The sequence below is a fragment of the Mixophyes fleayi genome, chromosome 2, assembly GCF_038048845.1.
Source record: "Mixophyes fleayi isolate aMixFle1 chromosome 2, aMixFle1.hap1, whole genome shotgun sequence".
NCBI lineage: Eukaryota > Metazoa > Chordata > Amphibia > Anura > Limnodynastidae > Mixophyes > Mixophyes fleayi.
The window spans coordinates 292,714,733-292,734,603 of record NC_134403.1 but is presented as its reverse complement, the minus strand read 5'-3'; the positions used below and the strand labels follow the sequence as shown (position 1 = coordinate 292,734,603).

The window sequence follows — 19,871 nt, the reverse complement described above, 5'->3', positions numbered from 1 at the left end:
TTATATAGAAGAAAGGCAGATTGAGTTTTGGAAAAGGCAGGGTTGGTATATAAGTAAAGACTTATACCTGCCAATAAAATTAGAAAAGTTATTAAATGTGATTTTGCATGTTGGAGAGATATTTTGCAACCATAGACTTTCACAAAGCAGAACGAATATGCATCCATAATTCTTGACCACCAACTAAAACGAGTTTAAAGCCAGTAAGTATTTAATTATTGTAGGGTAAAAGATGGTCACAAATGAAGCTTACCTCACTGATGCTTGGGGTAATTGTAGGTGCAGCAATGAAGACAACAAAAGGAGCAAATTCTGCTGTTCTCAGGACTTTAAGAGCCTTTAATATAAGAAAAAAAGAAGGCCTGTTAAATTCATAATTGTAATAGAATAAAAATAGTAGCTTTTAAAAATCATTGTAGACACAGCAGAATTATCACTACACACAACATTTGTCATAAATTAAACATGTAGAAAAAAAATAAATAATGTTTTTCTATACAATATATATGTATTTCAGATGAAAAACATCTGATGCAAAGCTGATGGATATGTTTAAATTACACATTTACCATGAGGTATTTCCAACAGTTTGTAGCAACAGATTTAATTTTAGGTGGAGTTCAGTAAATGTTAGAATATATAGTTCTATTTACTTGGTGTCAGGTGTTCTCCAGATTTGGCTGTTTTCCAGAAGTCTCCAATAGTCCAGCAAAACACTCATCTCGGCTACTTAGGTGGGCTTATTTAAAACACATAGGGGGGTATTCAATTGACGGTGGGAGCCCGCGCTCAAAAAATATTACCGTTAATACTGCGCGTTAATATGGTAATTTACTCCCTGAGCCACGAGCTGAAATCCAGCGATATTACCGTATTAACGGTAATATTTTTCAAGCGCGGGCATTGTGGCGATCCCGCTGTCAATTGAATACTCCCCCCCATAGGGTCTGATTCATCATTAAGGAAAGTAAAGCAAAAAAAAAAAGTAACTTTGCACCTTGGCAAAACCATGTTGCATTGGAGGGGGGAGGTAAATATTAAAATGATTTAAAGTTGTAAAAGTATTGCATGTCCTAGATCAACTTTAAATTTCAGTGTAAAAATAAAGCTATCAAGTATTTCTGTGCTACATGAAAAAGCTGCCAGTTTTTTCATTATGTGCAAAGTAATAAACTAATTTGCACAGATTGTATTGTGACATGGTTTGTCCATGGGCAAAATTACTCCTTTTCTTGCTTTGTTTTTCTTAATGAATCAGACCCACAGTGTTGTCCACCCCGTTAATTTTACACTTGCAGTTTTAACAAGACAAGTGGTAATATGAAACAGTAGTGCATTTCTATGGCATTTGGGGAACCACCAGAGTGGGAGAAATGCCACACTTCAGATAAGTAGAACTATGTGATCTAGCATTATTTATTGAACTCTGTCTAAAAACTTTTACATTCTAAGTAGCATTCCCTCAAGGAAACATCACTTTGAAACAGAGGTGCTGAAAACTCATCAGGAATTAAAAACATTGCTTTTTATTACAAAATATTACAGATGTTGCCTAAATAATCTAAAGGCAAACAAAATCTAATTAATTTATTGTTAAACACTTACCGGGGGGAGAAGGGGGTGTTTGGGGAAGGGGGCGTGGCTTGGCGGCCATCCGAGACGGCTGCACTTTACCTCGCCTCTGAGTGACTGGCCACAAAAAAACTAAAATATAGGGCATATATCAGTCAAGGAGTGGCCCCCCTTGTACAGCGCGGTCGCTGGACCTGCCCCCAAACATCTGTGGTGCGGTTGCTCCAGGGTGGCTGGCTTTGTATCCCCCTGTACGCCAGACCTCCGACCTGACATCCCTGCAATCACCGCTGCCGATTGCTGTGCTCTGACAGGAGAGCGGGGCTGACCTCTATACCGCTGATCCGGCGCTCTGCTGGTGGGGTTCTCTTTGGCTTCACTTACCTGGGGCAGGTAACCAGTCGGCTCCGCGATCGTGGGACCGGAAGTGCCTTCCCCTCCATTGCTGCCTTCTCTTCTGGGACACAGATCCCGACTACAGGCACTACAAATTGCTATAAGGAGGAGGATACCTCAGCAGACCTTCACCAATCCCTGGGTGACAGTGGCCCAGTGTTGGGGCAGCCCTAGACTGTCCTCATAACAGGTACCTGCCACATGTTTGATCTCACCACAGGTGTGTTTGCTAACTCCTAATTACAGCCTATACAAGTAAGGGCTTGGATCTAACTACAGGTTCCCTCGAGCCGCAATGCTTCCACCGAGTGGTGGTTAAACAATATTACATCTGACATTTAAAGGTTTTGAGCCTGCACCTCTGATCCTGACTATCTTTCTAGAGGGGTGCTTTGTGATCACACTGTGATATTCTTCCATGTAGACCCCGTGCTATGACCGTTGTGATGGCTCCCAAGACCAAACGTGAGGGGACGGGAGCAGCGACAACCCTCTCTTTGCATTATGTACCAATAGAAATGACTTTCACAACTTTTACAATTTGCTGAACACGATTTCTAAATCGCCCTGATGGGCAAGGACCGGAACAGCTCTGCTAAGAAAGACCCTAAAAAACCTTTGGAAACTCACAAACGCTCTGATCTTCGTACTTATTTGAAACCTCCCTCGGCTTCAGAAGAACCTGAAATGGCATCTTCCCCTGCCGCCTCTTACTCATCTTCCCCTGATTCACATCAGGAGGGTAAACGTTGCCAGGGCGGGTCTGTAGCAAAGGAACAACCTGATCTATCTCAAGTCCTGCAAATGCTTAAATCACTCCCAACTAAACAAGAACTACCATCCAAAAAAGATTTTGAGGCACTAGAAGCTAAACTACAAAACATTGTTCACCAAGAAGTGGCTTCGCTGAAAACGGATATTGCTCACCTCGGTCATCGCTTGGTAGCTCTAGAGGAGCACAAGGAAAAGGGTGAAGATCGCTTTACAGCTCTACAACACACAGTGGCTGAACAGGCGAAGGTCCTGCAATGGTTTCAGCATAAGGTGGACGACCTGGACAACCGGGCCGTCGGAATAACTTACGAATTTGAGGACTACCGGAGGATGTTCCCACTCAAGGCCTGATAGACGCTCTAACAAAGGTGTTCAATGAAATCCTGGAGCTACTGCCAGACAATGTAATTACATTTGATAGGGCTCTACGTCCTAAGGGGGCTCCCTCAGCACGACCCAGAGACGTCATCTGTCGTCTACACTATTATACACAGAAAGATGAGAGAGTGCACAAGCTGAGGGGTCTTCAAGGCCTTGCGTTCAATGGTCAAGAAATCCAAATTTTTCAGGATCTTTCCTGGAATATACTACAACAACGGAGGATGCTCAGACCTCTCATGGAGCTTCGGAAGAAGACCATTAAATATCGGTGGGATTTCCCGTTTCAACTGCAGGTTACTCATGAAAGGAAATCGGCGTTGCTCAGGGAACCGACGGATCTGCCGGCCTTCTGTTTCACTCTGGACATTCCGCTAGTTTCACTTACTGAGTGGCAGAACTGCCATCAACGTCTATACCCGGCAGCAGAGGGTCTCCAAGAAGAAAGGATCCAACCATCAGGGAGACCAAAATGGTCACCACAAAAACGTATAAATCAGCAGACTCAACATACATTCTGAGTGTTGACTTCCAATGTCTGACTGAGGACTTTTCCCAGGATTTGCAGCTAGTGGTCCTTGACAATTGGGAGTGAATATTTACCTCTCTACCTGATGTTCCTGGTTCTCTAGGAAAATCTGTTGACAGACATTTATATTTCTCCAGGTTTACACTTCTTGTTTTGCAGGTGCTCAAGTTGGGAGCGGTAGCCTGCTGTGCGGACCTTGCACCGCTGTTGGAACGACATAACCAGGACTTTGGTGAAATCCTCCTCCCATAACAAAATCCTCTGGTTTAGCTTCCTGTTGACCCACTTGTCCTCATTTTGCCTACTCTGGTGAGGGTTGACTTGCAGGAATAGCTCAGTTTTGATTTGTTTGATATACTCCGTTCTTTTTTCTGCATCTAATGTGGAGTTCTCTTGTTCCTTATATACAATTTTTTTTTTTCCCTTAACAATTTATAAGTTATGTGTTCATTCCATGCTGTATCATTATTATGGTTATGAAAGTACATATGCGCTTTTAAAGTTGCTGCACTGCTCTTCTATGCTACTGCCCTGGGCTCGTCCCTTCCTGGGCTGGCCCAGAGGGGTAGCGCATTCCGATTTGTATGTTCAGTTGTTGATCCCCTCAGTGATCCTAGACCGATTTTTCTTTTCCGGGTCATGTCTGGAATGCGATCCCACATGGCTTTCCAGAAGGGTCTCATACATTTGTTACACAATTTTGTTTTATGCTTCTATTGTCATTTTACTGTAAGCATTTCTACTTCCCTAATCATCTTTCCCCCCCTTCTTTCCCTAGTTTACCTCTCTTCCCTTTTCTCACTTATACCAATGTGACTATTTTCGTCTCTATTCCTTGGGTGCTCACATGTAACTACTCAGTGTCGATTGGTAATGGCGGGTAGTCTCAGATGTGTTACCCTCAATGTTAAGGGTTTAAATGTACCATAAAAATGGTCCCGATTGCTCCGAGATCTCATAGCAAAGAAAATTGATGTGGCCTTCCTCCAGGAAACGCACTGTAAACAAGGGTCGGCTCCTCAGTTGCAGTCTCTACTATTCGCATTCATTCATGAGTAACAACTCAGAGAATAAGTCCTTGGGAGTGGCAATCCCCTTGTCCAGACGTTTCCCTGTCCAAAACATAGTTACGCACACATTGCAAAAGGGTAGGAGCTTGGTGGTGACTTGCACAATCTCCACTCAAATGTATACTTTTGTGAATGTATATGGCCCGAATTCTAACCAACCTGTTTTTTTAGATACGCTCCTGGATAAGGTAGACCCGTTTAAGAAAAGCATTCTCATAACGGGAGGCGATTTCAACTGGGTCCTACACCCCGCGATGGATACCTCCTCGGGGACCGCCAGATTTTCCGGTAAGTTGTGTCGTAAGGTGAGACACACCATGCACGAACACCAGCTGGTCCATATATGGTGTCTTAAGCACCTCACGGACAGAGACTGCACATTCTTTTCACACCCACATAACACTTAGGCGAGACTGGACTACCTTTTTCTCTTACATAACCATTTGTCTTTGATCATAGACGTTTCCATAGGTCAGGTTACCAGGTCAGACCATGCCCCGGTATACCTTACGTTTTCTACCCACAGGTCCGGTCACCGGCATTTTACTTGGAGGCTAAACAAACTTTTGATCGAGGATGCACATAACAAATCACTGAGAGACGGCCCTGAGTATATCCAAACTAATAACACCCCTGACGTCTCCAAAATCTCACTGTGGGAGGCTCATAAATGTGTAATCCGAGGCAAACTCATCAAACTGGGAACGATCAGGACGAGGGAGAAGATAGCATACAGGAACCCCCTTCTGGAGAAAATAAAGTATCTTGAAGCGGGACAAATCCTTCCCGGAATCCACTGTTATGGCTGAATTAACAGACACTAGAAAGGCTCTGAACCAACTAATGTCTGACAAAATGAAATTTGATCTTAGCAAATGCCGAAACAAATTTTATCAATGGGGGGGGGGTGTCAAACCGGGTAAAAGTTTTAGCTCATGCTCTGCGAACCCAGAGAGCCCAAATCTACATACCTGAAATTAAATCGGAATCAGGGACCCTGTTGATCCACACGTCTGATATTGCCGTGGCATTTCATGCCTATTATACTAAACTCTATAACCTTTCCAGCACCTCTTCCGCAGATATGCGTTCGGCTAAACAGTCCCGTATAGCAGATTATCTCCAACGGACTGACTTCCCTATGTTGGATGCGGAATCTGTACAATTATTAGAAGAACCTTTCACCATAGAGGAACTTGAAGAGGTGATCAAGATGACGCCTTCGGGGAAAGGATCGGGACCCGATGGGTTTACTACCTCGTACTAAAAAACTTTCAAAACCCAGCTAGCCCCTCTCATGCTTCAAGCCTTTAACTCGGTCTCTGCTCATACACACTTTTCCCCTCAATCTTTAGCTGTACATATATCTTGTCAAAAGAAGGGAAAGACCCAGCACTGTGTTCCAGTTATAGGCCCATCTCTTTACTCAATGGGGACATTAAGCTATATGCTAAGTTGATAGTTAATAGGTTGAAACCATATCTGCCTCAAATCATCCATTCTGATCAGGTAGGGTTTGTCCTGGGAAGAGAAATGCAAGACAAAACTACAAAACTAAACAACTTAGTGTAGTTTGCAACCGCCTCCAACATACCAAGAGTTCTTTTTTTCCTGGAGTAGTTGAAGGCCTGAAGCCATCTCTCTCATTTACATGGCATCCCACACGACTAAAATATTTGGGGGTAATTAATAGAGACAATTCAAAGATTTTTGAAGAAAACTTTATACCAATCACCAATACCGTTTGCAACGACCAGAAAAATTGGCTCCTGAAAGGCTTTTCCTTGATAGGCAGAGTCAACGTGGTAAAAATTAACATACTTCCACGGATCCTTTACCTACTTCACACGCTGCCTATACACCTTCCAGCCTCATGGTTCAAGACATTACATAAAGCTGTTCGGGACTTTGTATGGGGAGTTAGGCAACCCCTCTTTAGACACGACATGTTATACATGCGTAAGCATGCTGGAGGTCTACAACTCCCGCACTTTGCCACATACTACAACGCTGTTGTGTTACACCGAGTTTTGGACTGGATGAGACAGTGTCCCGATAAATAATCGGTCTGGATAGAGAGCTATATCTCTGGTAAGCCACTTCAGTACACACCCTGGTTGTCATCACTCCCTAGATTTGCCCACCTGACTGTTACCAACTCTGACTAGATGGTCCAAACTACGCTCGTTCCCACATATCTCCTCTCGACACTCACCTTTGACAATCCAGATTTTCCCCCAGGCCTTATTAGATGGACCTTTAGATATTGGACTGAGGCGGGACTTCACAGTGTCAGCCAGCTGGTGGGTGTCTCTGGGGCTTCACCTTTCGCCGATCTTCAGTCCAAATGGGAACTCCTGGACGCGGAGATATGGAGGCATCTACAGCTCCGCCACCTTCTGGGTTCCCCAGGGATTCGTGAGTCTGCGGGATGACCTCTTACTAAATTTGAATTCCTATGTACCACAGCACTGTATCCCAGACATACACTCTCTCTTATTTATAGTATCCTTATTGAATACTCCTTCAATAAACAGCCCACCTTCATACGAGAATGGGAGCACGAATTGAACTGCTCAATAACAGAGCAGGATTTGAGTGATATTTGTTTACGCACACAGTCTAGCTCGGTTAGTGTATGAATAATTGAAACACAGTACAAAGTTTTGACCAGATGGTACCGATGTCCCATCCTGTTAGCAAAGATGTTTCCGTGGAGGCCAAACCTATGCTGGCGATGCCAGATGGTGCCGGGTACCCCCATTACACATATGGTGGGATTGCACAGCACTTAGGCCTTTCTGGGATGAAGTTCTTGCCAAAGCAATCGTAGGTGTTGAACTACCCAATTGCCCTAAATATTGATTTTTTCTGTACTGCGAGATTTTTGTTGTCATTTACTAACCAACAGTTAAAAATCTCTAATGCGGCAAAGGCCGTGATCCCAGTCCATTGGAGATTGCCAAATGCCCCTACCATTAAAGAATGGTTTGCTCGTTTGGAGTTTTACAGGACAATGGACAATGTTTATTCTTCAATGGATAAATATAGAGAATATTATCTTTTTTGGTTTGAATGGCTTAAATTCAAGGATACGTCATTATATACTCAGTGGAATAGCTGAACCCCCTAGACTTGCCTTTCCTTCCCCCACTTACCCGTCTTCCTTCTATCCCCTACCCCCCTTAATTACTCCTACTAAATAATATATTTCACATTGTTGTTCTTTGATGTCCAGTAACACTTTTTATCTATTGTCTGCTGCAAGTCAAGAACGCTTGTACAAGAGGTTTTATTTTTTAATAAAAAAAGATTTACAAACCCCCCCCCCCCCAAAAAAAAAAACAACCACACTTACCTGAGGTTCTACATCAAGTATTGCAATAAGTCCCTGTTCGTGGATCTTTCTTATAGTTTCCAGTTTTGTCCCATACATAGCATCCTCATGGCTGCCATACTCCAGGTATTCATTGTTCGAGATATCTTGCATCATTTGGTCATGAGACACAAAGAAGTAATTTTTTCCATTTTCTTCATCTTTCTTTGCGGGTCTGGTTGTATCTGAAATTTAAAAACAAAGGATGAGTGTTATACACCAAGGAACTGTACTGCACAACAGTTACCAAGACCCCACATAGCAGCAGTGTAAGTAATTTACCTCAATTTGTTTAAGGAATTACATTAGACTCAAGATGGTCACACATGAGCATATGGTTAGTGTAGAATGTGTAAACAAGGTGTTCAAAACTAAACCCAAACACGCTTTCCAGCAAAGGTGCTGGATACACCTTTGCTAAGCAGAAAACCACCAGTGAGATATGTGCCTGGTCGGTGAAGTTCTGCTTCAGCAGTAGGAGAAATACTTGTATGATTTCAAAAACATATAATAGGTAACGGCACTCTCTCCAAAAGTTCTTTGATCAGCCTCCTCCAAAATATGTGAAAAGCATAGTGGCTACTTCTTAAAGGCACGCATAATTATCCAGACAAAGTGGAGACAATTCTAAATATTGTAGAAGCTAGACCAACAAATCTGCATCATTGGAGGCATTACCTAGTAAGAGTGTCATAGTGGACAACCTCTAAGACTGATCTTAAAGTTCATAATGAGGTCACAAACTAGTAAAGCAATGATCAATATCGTATGTGGGATCCTCATTGTTTAGTATAAAATTAAATCATATGTGGATCTTTATGTAATGGTTTTCAGGACTATAATAAATATCTAGCATCGATCTGGAGGTAGTCCATTTATTGATAAGTGTGACAGTGAAGTCATCACTTTAGAATGGTATTGAATTCCCCCCCCAATATGTATTTTCATAGCTACTGCAGTATATACTGAAAACATATGCATGACTTTGGAACCAAATTGAAAATCCATCAGTTAAAAAACATCTCAACTTACGTGGGATAGGGTAAGCAAATCTGTCAGGATGTTTAGTTATCAGCGTATTCTTTATGTGTCGCCTGCCAACGCCATGTGCACCTAATAAAAAAAATAACAAATAAAATGTATGTATATATATATATATATATATATATATATATATATATATATATATATATATATATACATATATACGTATACATATATATACATATACATACACATACATACACACACACACACACACACATTTACAATTTTGATTCACAAAATCAGGAAAGAACAAAGATATATTTGATAAAACTTATTACCTAAAAGGACTAATGTTTTCCTTTTGAAAGCTGGCAGTTTCACTACTTCTTCATATGTGACCAGATCTAATTGATCAAAGACTAAGGGGAACAAAAAATCAAATAAACATTAGCATCAATCTGTCAATAATAATATTATGCAATTTTCTCATCAACTAAGAGACGGGTTCCTCATCAAATTTAAGAATTCTCCTATCCCCCTTAATGGAAATTATATTAATTCAATGCTTACCTGGTCAGCAATTTCAGCAGTTATGAAGCAGTCTACAAGGACTGTACTCCACTCACCTAAATGCATGGAAGTGATTTGATGGTTCTTTAGACCCAAGTTTTCCACACAGCTTTCCTGATACTAACTGTAACTTGCTATACTTCAGAGCGTTTCATTATAATGTCCTTTGAAATATAGCAGGTCAGTGTATTAGAGAGGAAGCACAGCTGCATGGAAGGTGAGTCTCCAAACAAGTGAAAAGGTTCCATTCAGGCTGAGAGCATAGTGTCTGCATACCACTTGATCACCACTGGAAATGCCAGCAAAGTAAGTAAAATAAAAAAAATATCATGGGGGAGTCATAAATATGAGAATACTTAATTTAGCTGAAGAAATCCTTTCAATAGGAACTCCACACCCAGATATAATCCTCATAGTTGTCACAGCCACTCTTATGTAAACATTTACTCCTCCTGCTCGCTGCTTCCATTGATGCAAGACTGCAACTCTCCATCTTTAAACAAAAATGGACAGCTCTTGGCTGTTCACAAAAGTATGTGCACCTCAGTAAAAAACCCATGCAGAACCACCACCATGCCGGCTCTTGGTTAAAGATGGGGATCCTAGAGTACGATGATGTGTATCTCTGGAGCAGCAAGAAGGCTAAGTATTTGCTTATTGATTTACTTTCACTAGAAGCTGCCTAAAGGAAAATAATGTGTGAGATAGGAGTTCAATAGGGGTACAATAAACCATGTAAATTGTACCAAATTGCATTTCAGAAGGGCGTTGTTCATTGTAATGAATTCTAAATGATCTTCAAGCAACTAATGTATTAAAGCATGCAGAATAATCTTATTTTTTCATGCATTATAAATAAAACCATGCTATTACAGATTTCTTTTATTTTAGAACAGTGATTTCTTGAGATTTTTTTTTAGTGTCAAGACATATGGATATGCTTATTGGACAGTGAAAAAAAGAAGAAAAAAAAGTGGTAAAAAAAAAATCTAGTTTGCAGAAAATCATTGGTAAAATCAGTTTACTATACAAATAAATATTAAATATATAAAATATATATCAATATCAAATGCATACAAGAGCACTGTTCTATAATAAAGTTACAAGGTGATTAACAACTACAGAAGGAAAGTGAACACAATACTTCCCTAACACTTAATATATTACCTCAGATACTTAATACACAACAGAATAAAAAATTGTATTGTTTGATATTTTGGATTTCTGTGACTACTAAAAAGCAGACAACGTGTTCAATCTATAGGCAAAGTGTACAGTTGTTTATTAGAACATGAGTTTTCTTTTGGGACATGAACTGGGAATTCATGGCAGTACAGTGACTGTTCATGTTGGCAAGGTTAAGACAGACTGAATATCAATCTTTTCCCAAATCGCTATGGTAATGTGTTTACTGTTCAAACGAGGAAATGGTTTATCCAAATCAGCACAAAGTTCTCATATACTTGTATTCAAACCACCCAATGATGACTTTGGAGTGTAGGGAACTGCAAATTAGGACTCAGAAATAATTCAATACAAAGACAGGTCTACAGCCAAGGACTTCTGTCATAGGCAGCATAATAGACTTCGTAAAAGGCATTTTGTACTGTAAGGCCTACCTAAATGTTCCAAGCTTTAGGTACTGAATTAAGGTTTGCCTTGTGGATAATCCAGGCCTACCTTACTAGATTCTCAAAGAATCAGTTTGATGTCTTACTGCCAGAGGCAAATGCAACCTTTATGCAAAATGGTTGGAAAGCTAGAACTACGAAATGCAATTCAGTGCCACCTTCTAGCAAAAGCTTAATATTTGTTCTATTTAAGCCACCCCCTTTTTTTCCCAAAATGTAAAATTACATGCAGAGTTTCTAATGAATACTGACAATTTACACATAAATGTAAATAAATTTTTTCTGTTTTTTTTTTTTTTATTCAGTAATTTATGAACATTTTTATATTGTAGGTAGACAGCAACAACCCTTTAATGCGAGTGTGTTGAATGCTTTTATAAAGTGTGGCTTAGAAAAACAAATGAAATAAGGAGCCCTTGCATTTGTATGTGGATATGAACATATGAGCATTGTGCTGTATTAAAAATGACAATAAGGTCATTGTACTATAGAAACACTAAATAAAGCTTTGGGTATACTCTGAGGTTTTAAAAGCTCAAGTAAAATGGGCAATAACATGAAAAAGGAGCAAATCTCTAAACTGAGAATTCATAGGCTTCCAAAAATAAAAAAAAGCTCACCACAAGAAAAAACGAACAAACATAATGGCAGTATTGAAATACACAAGTATATTGAATTTGACATACTGCATGGACAAATACATTTATTCTAACCAGACAGGATAGTACAAATCTGGAAATTTAATGTTTCACGTAATGACCAATTATTAACTATAATAAGTGTAGTCTTGTTGTCGCTGTTTTATTTGCATATGCCATTTTAAATAAGATTTTGCAGGTTTATGTAAGTTTGCATATTTATTACCTATGCAGGACTATGGTTCACTTGTGGTGCTAAAAGACTAAGCCAGACAGAATATATATGACAGGAGATACTCTGTGTACATGTGTGCGTGAAACAAAGGCCCAGGACATCTGCATTAATCTATAAAATATCAGATGTCTTTTTCTGGAGCTTCTGTTCCTATAGCTTGTAACAGATTTCATAGCTTTATAATTCCTTGCTTTTTTAAGGTGACTAACCAACATAGGCCTACATGTTTTTATTCTAATTAAATGCTGTACTGGGCAGTGTTACAGAAACAGTGGGGCAAGTAGCAAGAGTGCAGCATCCAACATCTATGACACTTCCTCTTCTCCAGCACTGTACAGCCCAACATCAAAACCTGATCGGTAACACACCAATATGAATAGAGAAATAACTTTCAAAACCCCTTTACAAAATATAAAAAGTTCAAATGGTTGGAATCAACTATACTATATGAAGCTTAGGAAACCAAATTTTTACAACTTGTCATTATAAAACTAAGCTGTAAACAAGATTGTCGGCCTGACAAACAGCTTAGAGTTCTCAAAATATCCAATGTTTTCTTATGGTGCTTGCCATTAAAGCATACTTACCAACTTTAGAAAGTCGGTTTCTGGGAGCCTACCGGGGGAGGTGGGCGTGATGGGGGGGGGGGGTTTCCCAAAATGCGTGTCATTTTGGACCCGCCCCCGTGATGTAATGACGCAAACGCGTCATTTGACAGTGGGGGCGGGGCCAAACAGCGATTCACCGGGAATCGCGGCGTTTGGGACCTAATTCTGCCCACTTCACTAGGAAGTGGGCACTTCTTAGTGAAGTGGGCAGATCCGGGAGATTGCCACACTCTCCCGGGAGTCCGTGAGACTCTCGCAAAATGCAGGAGTCTCCCGGACATTCCGGGAAAGTTGGCAAGTATGCATTAAAGACAATCGGTTATTTTAGGCATGCTTGGAAGACAACTATAGCATTTCCTTGATTAGTCTGCCTGTTCTGTATTGGGTTTCCTCAATTTGACTTCCCCAATTCATTTATCAGGCTCCTTTATAAAAAGTAAAACAAATAATAAGATGATGTTCATATCACCAACAACATGTTTTTAATTATAAGAAGTGTTTCACTCTCTGGAGGTTGAGAAAAAAATAAAAAAACTTATTTGCTGTGCAATAAACACTAAAAACAATAAAAATGGAGACTGCAAATCTATGATCTTAAAATTAATCTGCAAATGCTACAAAAACAAAAAGCAGTAAATTGTGAATTTATCAGTACCATGGAACTGTATTTCATGGACTAAAAACACTATTAGCAGTAAAACTAGTTTAATTGTGTGAAACTGCACTGGCCTATAGGTTTCACAATCAATTAAAAAGGGCGCATTAATTTCAATACTTCTAAATGCACACATTTTTTCTTCCCCATTTCACTGTTCTTGAAGCAATCTTGAATGTCTGAAACTACGATAACATTTTGGCGATTTCCTAAAATGATGTTTCAGAAAGTTACCCTATTCTATACATTTGTAATTTCAGTGGTTTTGTATTGTTTGACAATTGTTGGGGAGGTTTAGAAAACTGGAGATTTATAGGTTGATTTTCTAGTAATAAATTAGCAAATCACCCTTTAAATCACAACATTTTATCACTATTTCTGCAAACTGACCTCTTTTACATGCCTTTCTTAAGGGAAAATCCACTAAAATGTCAATTTTTGCACCTTGATCAAGATGGCTTCAAATCAATTATAAAAAGAAAGCAATTTTATTTTTCCATGTTAAACAGAGATTTCCCATTGATTTAAGAAACATGATTTTAACAACAATGTTTTAAAATGTTAGAAACATCCTATTCCTTTTGAGGTCTGTTCACCTTAATTGCATTTTTCCATGTGTACATATGCTGAAACCCTCAGTGAAATGAATGGGAAAAGTTCTGGTAATAAACAAAAAAAACCCAGTAGGCATCTTTCCTCTTTTCCCAAATCATCTACCAGGTCAGGCTGCATACAACCTGGGCTGATTTCCTCAATAGTGATCTCCCTATGATATTGAAAGATAGCCCAAGGCTAAGTAACAACTTTTACACTAGTTCTGAAATCATCCTTTAGTAGAGCCCCGCCACTTAGTATCATTTTGCAAAAGAGAGTTGAAAAACCATAGCTTGCACTGGGCATCATAACAAATGTAAACTGCATGTGAAACATTAATTCTGTGAAGCATTGAGAACTTTTGCATACATAAGTGGAACTCTTCAGCACATCCAAAAAATATATAAAGTTTAGTGTAAGAAGCCTGAATTACCACACAAATTAAAAAATAGCAGTACAACATTAATGAACTACTCTATAAATAGTTATAAACGTTATTACTACATACAACACTAAATAACTCTAGTGATTAATTTGAAAAGATAATTGCTTGGTGTACTCTCATCATTAACCTTCTACTAAAGTTATTTTGATCATTAAAAATAAACGTTCTTTATGTAATAACCACTAATACTATATGAGGGACAAAAGGCCTTCTCCTAGTTCAGAACTAATCCACAAAATCAAAGTTCATCTGTACTATTAATTATGCTAAGGCTCTAAGCAAGTACGTAACTACCAGAGGTGCAAAGGATGCAACTACTATGGGGCCCATAACTGAGGGGCGCCTGTTTTCCATTTTAGTCCTATATGTGTTTTTCACCACTGGGTGGTACAAGGGGTGTGACTGGATCACTTATAAATAACTTATGGAATAAATTTATTTAAAGGAAATAGCGCAGGGAGCTTATTTATAGAATAGCAAATATACTTATTTTTGATATTGTGTGTATTTTGGTAAAGGAAATATCTATTTCTGAGAGCAGGGGAGGAAATTCTCTTTTGTTTTAACTTTGCTAGAGAAAATGCATTATTCCGGAGGTATATATCTGATGCAATAAGCATTTGTTGAGGAAATCTTTTGTGTATTTTGTTGTAGAGAAATGACTTGTTTCGGGGTTCGCAACTTTTCTTTGGAAATTCTCAAGTGGAGGAAATGTGTATTCTGCAACTGTCTGAAGAAAGGACCCATGTTAATTAGACCTTTTGATGTGTGATTTCCAAACACACCTGGAGGCACAGGAAGGTTTAATTAGACTTGCTGTTAGATTTCCTCTGTGTCTAAAACAAGATGCAGGAAATCACAGCAGGTTTTAGGATATCACAGAAAAGTGTAAACATTGTTAGCTTTGCATTGCATGTAAATCCATGTTTGTGTAAAAATACTGCACCCGATACTAAAAATAGCTCATACCTTCAGAGTGCTGGCTTACCCTGTGAGGCTGTGTTCAAAACTGTATAAAAAAAAAAAGCACTGTTTTGTATTGAAAATTGGTTGTTCTTGTTTCATCTGACCTGCTCACTGGTACCTTCAACCAGTGTGAGCAAATAATCACTTGCTTCAAAGATATGCTTGGATTCTTCTCTATCCCTGTGACCAACAGTTCAGACCCAGATTTGCGGTACCACCACTCTGCCCGCTACCCAGCAACTCTGGCCAGTGTGATAGGCCAGGGGGGATCCATCCACAGCAACCCTGATCCTTAGGAAGATGTCAGGGGTACCAGCCCAGGTACACCAATAACAGGGTACACTAGCAGAGTCAGTTATCCAGAATAAACCCGGTACTGGATGCCGGTAAGGAGTCCAGTGGTGACCACATTTGTATGCCCCTCCTACTGCGGTTAGAGGGTCTATTTGGGATAACGAAAGGGAACAGTGGCAAAGTAAGCCCGGCCGGTTCCCAGCAACAACAGACAGGGTGGCATAGGCAGTCCATCCTGTCACAAGGGGGCTCAACACATTTTTGCTATGGGGCCCACAAATCTCTACTTACATCTCTGGCTCTAAGTAGTGTTGCCCTTTACAATTATGTTCTGGTTCTACTTATGTCAGTTTCTTTCAATGTGCCTTTGTTTGCTACCATCATCTTCTGTGTAACCACTGTTGGGATTTTTAATTGGCTAGAGCTTACTTGTGATATAAGTAGTACGTTAAGGGTGTAGTACACAAGTTTGTCTGATATCACTTATAGGTAGTCTCTTAACTTAGTGGAAATCATTATGCCATCTCAATTTTACTATCTTTGTAGACATTTTCTGAAGAACTGGAATTCGGGATTTTAACCACTTCAGCACCCAAGGAGGCGATGAGTCTAGAGGTGAGCTCTTACTGTGATAGGGCTGATGGCTGCGGTCACAGCTGTGTCTGCTTCACTCTCACTCTACTCCGCCCTCTATCTGACACATTGCTTACCATTTCTGCTTCCTACTCAGCAAATTACTTCTCTATTATTTAACCCCTAATGCTTTCATTCTCTATACTAATCTATCATTTCACTATTTTGTCAAAAAAAAAAAAAAAATCACTTGTCAGTTTCTTCTATGTTGCTAACCTTATTAACTATCTCTATATTTAAAAATGCCAGCTCATTCTCTATAAAAATACATGCACTACATGGCCAATAGTATGTGGACACTAAGGGCCTGATTCATTAAGGATCTTAACTTAAGAAACTTCTTATTTCAGTCTTCTGGACAAAACCATGTTACAATGCAAGGGGTGAAAATTAGTATTCTGTTTTGCACATAAGTTAAATACTGACTGTTTTTTCATGTCCAGGACAGTGAAATAAGAAGTTTCTTAAGTTAAGATCCTTAATGAATCAGGCCCCAAAACATCACATCCATGTGTGCTTGTTGTATATCTCATTCCAAAACCTTGGTCATTAACATGGCGTTGGCCCCTCCCATTGCTGTTGTAACAGATTCCACTCTTCTGGGAGGGTGTTCAACTAGATTTTAACACATGCCTGAAGGAGTTCATATCCTCTGATGAAACAGCCTACAATTGACATATGATTATACAGAAGTAGTCCACAAAGGGGACCAAGTTGCAGTAAATGATAAGACCTGGGTCTACTTACAATCCACGTAGCAGGGGCCAGACTACTACATTTAGAGTCAGATTATATACATTTCAGACTGATGGATTCAATACTGCTCTGCCTAAGGCAGTGGTCAGGGAACAGGGGTAAATTACCCCAAATGGGGTAAAAATTAAATTCCTGGGGTTAATGCTGCCAATTCACATGCTGTCAGTTGGATTGTAGACCCCTTTAAATGTGAAATTGCTGTTGTTCCAGAAGAGCCTCAAGGGTTGGCAGAGGCACTTCTTGAGCTTCGATGCAATAATGAAGCACGTATTGTATTTGAAAACAAAGCAGATCTGTCATATTTTAGGATGTCAACAGTTGCAAAGGCATTCAAAATTGCACATGATGAGGCAGTCAAAAAGTTGCTGCCTTTTGCAACAACCTACCTTTGCGAACAAGGATTTTTCACTCTAACGAACATAAAAACAAAGCAGAGAAATCGATTGGACGCTGAAGACTGTATCCAAATTGCTCTGACATCAAAATGCCCCAATGTTGATGCTCTCGTATCACAAATGAAGCAACATCATTTCTCCAAAACCTGAAGTTTTGAAGTTGAAGCTTTCAAAGAAATTTTGAATAGATTCAATACAATTTAGAATTCCAATAATTAATAATATATGATTTCCTTCCTTTCAAATCAAGGGGGTAACATCGACGTATCTAAATATATTTTGGGGTAAAAGGTAAAAAAGTTCCCTGATCCCTGGCCTAAGGGAATACTGATTCATCTTAAGTTGGAGATTGCTTTATGTGAAAAAGCAACATGCCTACACTATTACACGATTTCAAAAGCAACACGCTGATGAGATACTTGATTTATGCTGCTTATCAATTAACCTGCAGCCGGTTTGGGGTCTGAATATCGCCAAACAGGAGGGACTGATGAGTTCCAGATTCACCATTTCATTTTCTGAGTAAATATCCATATATTATATTTGTTGACTTTATGGTTCTGATTAATAATGTCTGATATTATGCTGCAGCTGGAGTAAAGGGAAGCAGTGAGTTCGCTTGTGCATATTTGAATTACTTTTGCAAAATGTACAGCAAATGATTTTTGGTTTTATTTATGTATTGCAAATAATATTTGAAGTCAATATCTAGAAATTTTAATAGATGGTGGGGGATTCAGTTGTCTTCAACTGTGAGCAGCAGGGTGAAAGCTACATAATTTTCTGTCAGAGCAGTGGCAGTCCAATCTGTTTTTTTTAGTCTCTTTTAAAAAAAACTGATGTTTGCATTATTTTCCACCCTGCTGGCCACTGAAAAACAAAAAATGATTACTAGTGCTTGAGTCACTGGAACTTAATTTTTAAAATCTCTAAAAACTTCTAAATAGTTCTGTTATAGGAATCTACATATTTTCTAAGATGCTGCTAGTCAGTATAATTGCAGGACACAATTCAGTAGTGTTGCTATTAATTGACTTCCCTTCCCCACAATCCCTTTATCTCCACTCAGGACTCTCCTATAAAACTTATTGAGCTGTGATGATCCTCTAATACTCTGAGGACATGACCTAGTGGCAAAGCATATGTGCCATCACTGTGTGCATATTCAGGTTCGGAAAGGACTGAAGATATGACAGAGCAGGCAAAGAGGTAGCAGACAAGACTCTCATAGCTTACTAAAGTCTGTGGTATGTTTACAATATCCATTTCCTTGCGCTAAAGCCCTTTAAGCAAAAAAAAGTCCTATATTTATGTGGTTTTTCTCCACTGGGAGGTACAGAGGAGCTCTTAACACATTATTGCTATGGGGTCCACAAATGTCTAATTATGCTCTGAAGGTACTGATGGTGATCTAACATTTATTTTAGCAAATGTAGACTTTGTTATATTTGGCCTTCTTTATAAACAAAAAAATACAATAGAAAGTGTTATGGCTTTTAACAATTTTTTTATTAACTCTAAATCAATCTGTTAAACCTATTTTACCATGCGTCCTTGAGATAGACAATGGCCGAAAGAGGGTACGTGTTTTCGATATAAATTAAGATGAGAAAAATGGAGTTGGCAAAAATTCACAAAGGTATGTACTAAACAAGCGATTCTTCAAAGCATCTGTCTGAAAAACATTTTTAACATGGTAGCTTTACCTATGTGTACCTCCTTCCCCCACTATTGTTTCTTTCTTGCCAGGCAGAGAAACTGAACAAAGGAAACCATCCAGGAGTTATCACAGAGCAGTAAGTATACTGGATCTCAAGCTGAGCCAGAACATATGCATGCACCATTCTCCTATGCTGTCTTTTGGGAAGGATGTGGTATAAATTGTCTTTTCTACAACTCCATAGTGCTCAAATAACAAATTTACTCCAAAATGACAAGTTGTTTTTAAGAGCAGTTATAGAAAATAAATAAATATAGTAATGTTTATGTGCGAATCTATTAACACTGTACTTAATGGCAGTGTACATTCTTAAAAGTGATATGCACTAGTATGAAGAGCTTATAATCATTGACAAGGTCTCTGCACATAAATAAATGTAAGACGCTAATACGCAAAACAGAACAAAGTGAAGGTGCACACAAAAACAAAGTTTTTTCAATAAAATAAAACTACAGGGTTCAGTTATGTTTAATTTTACACATCATTTAAATATGTAATTTGTGTTTATAGTTCTTTAAGCGATACTTTACACTTGAGAAGAACGGACTTACCATAAAGTCAAAACCTTAACCTCAGTCACCTTGGAAAGTGACTGCATATTTATCACCTTCTAGCAGGATTAACTCGCCACTGACAGGAAGCGTGATGC

At 39.2% G+C, this 19,871-nt stretch overlaps 1 protein-coding gene across 10 annotated transcripts in view; it reads right to left on the bottom strand.

Annotated features, from left to right (window-relative positions):
* Nucleotides 1–19,871, bottom strand: part of CASK (calcium/calmodulin dependent serine protein kinase) — a 247,868-nt gene that overhangs the window by 11,052 nt on the left and 216,945 nt on the right. For 6 of the 10 annotated variants that reach the window (XM_075196391.1, XM_075196394.1, XM_075196397.1 and 3 more), the window contains 4 exons: nucleotides 9,421–9,501; nucleotides 9,128–9,208; nucleotides 8,078–8,280; nucleotides 254–337 (listed from right to left, as the gene is read on the bottom strand). In XM_075196391.1, coding sequence (XP_075052492.1) covers nucleotides 254–337; nucleotides 8,078–8,280; nucleotides 9,128–9,208; nucleotides 9,421–9,501 — 449 coding nt within the window. The remainder of the gene's footprint in view (nucleotides 1–253; nucleotides 338–8,077; nucleotides 8,281–9,127; nucleotides 9,209–9,420; nucleotides 9,502–19,871) is intronic. The other 4 variants (XM_075196392.1, XM_075196395.1, XM_075196398.1 and 1 more) reach the window with 1 other exon arrangement.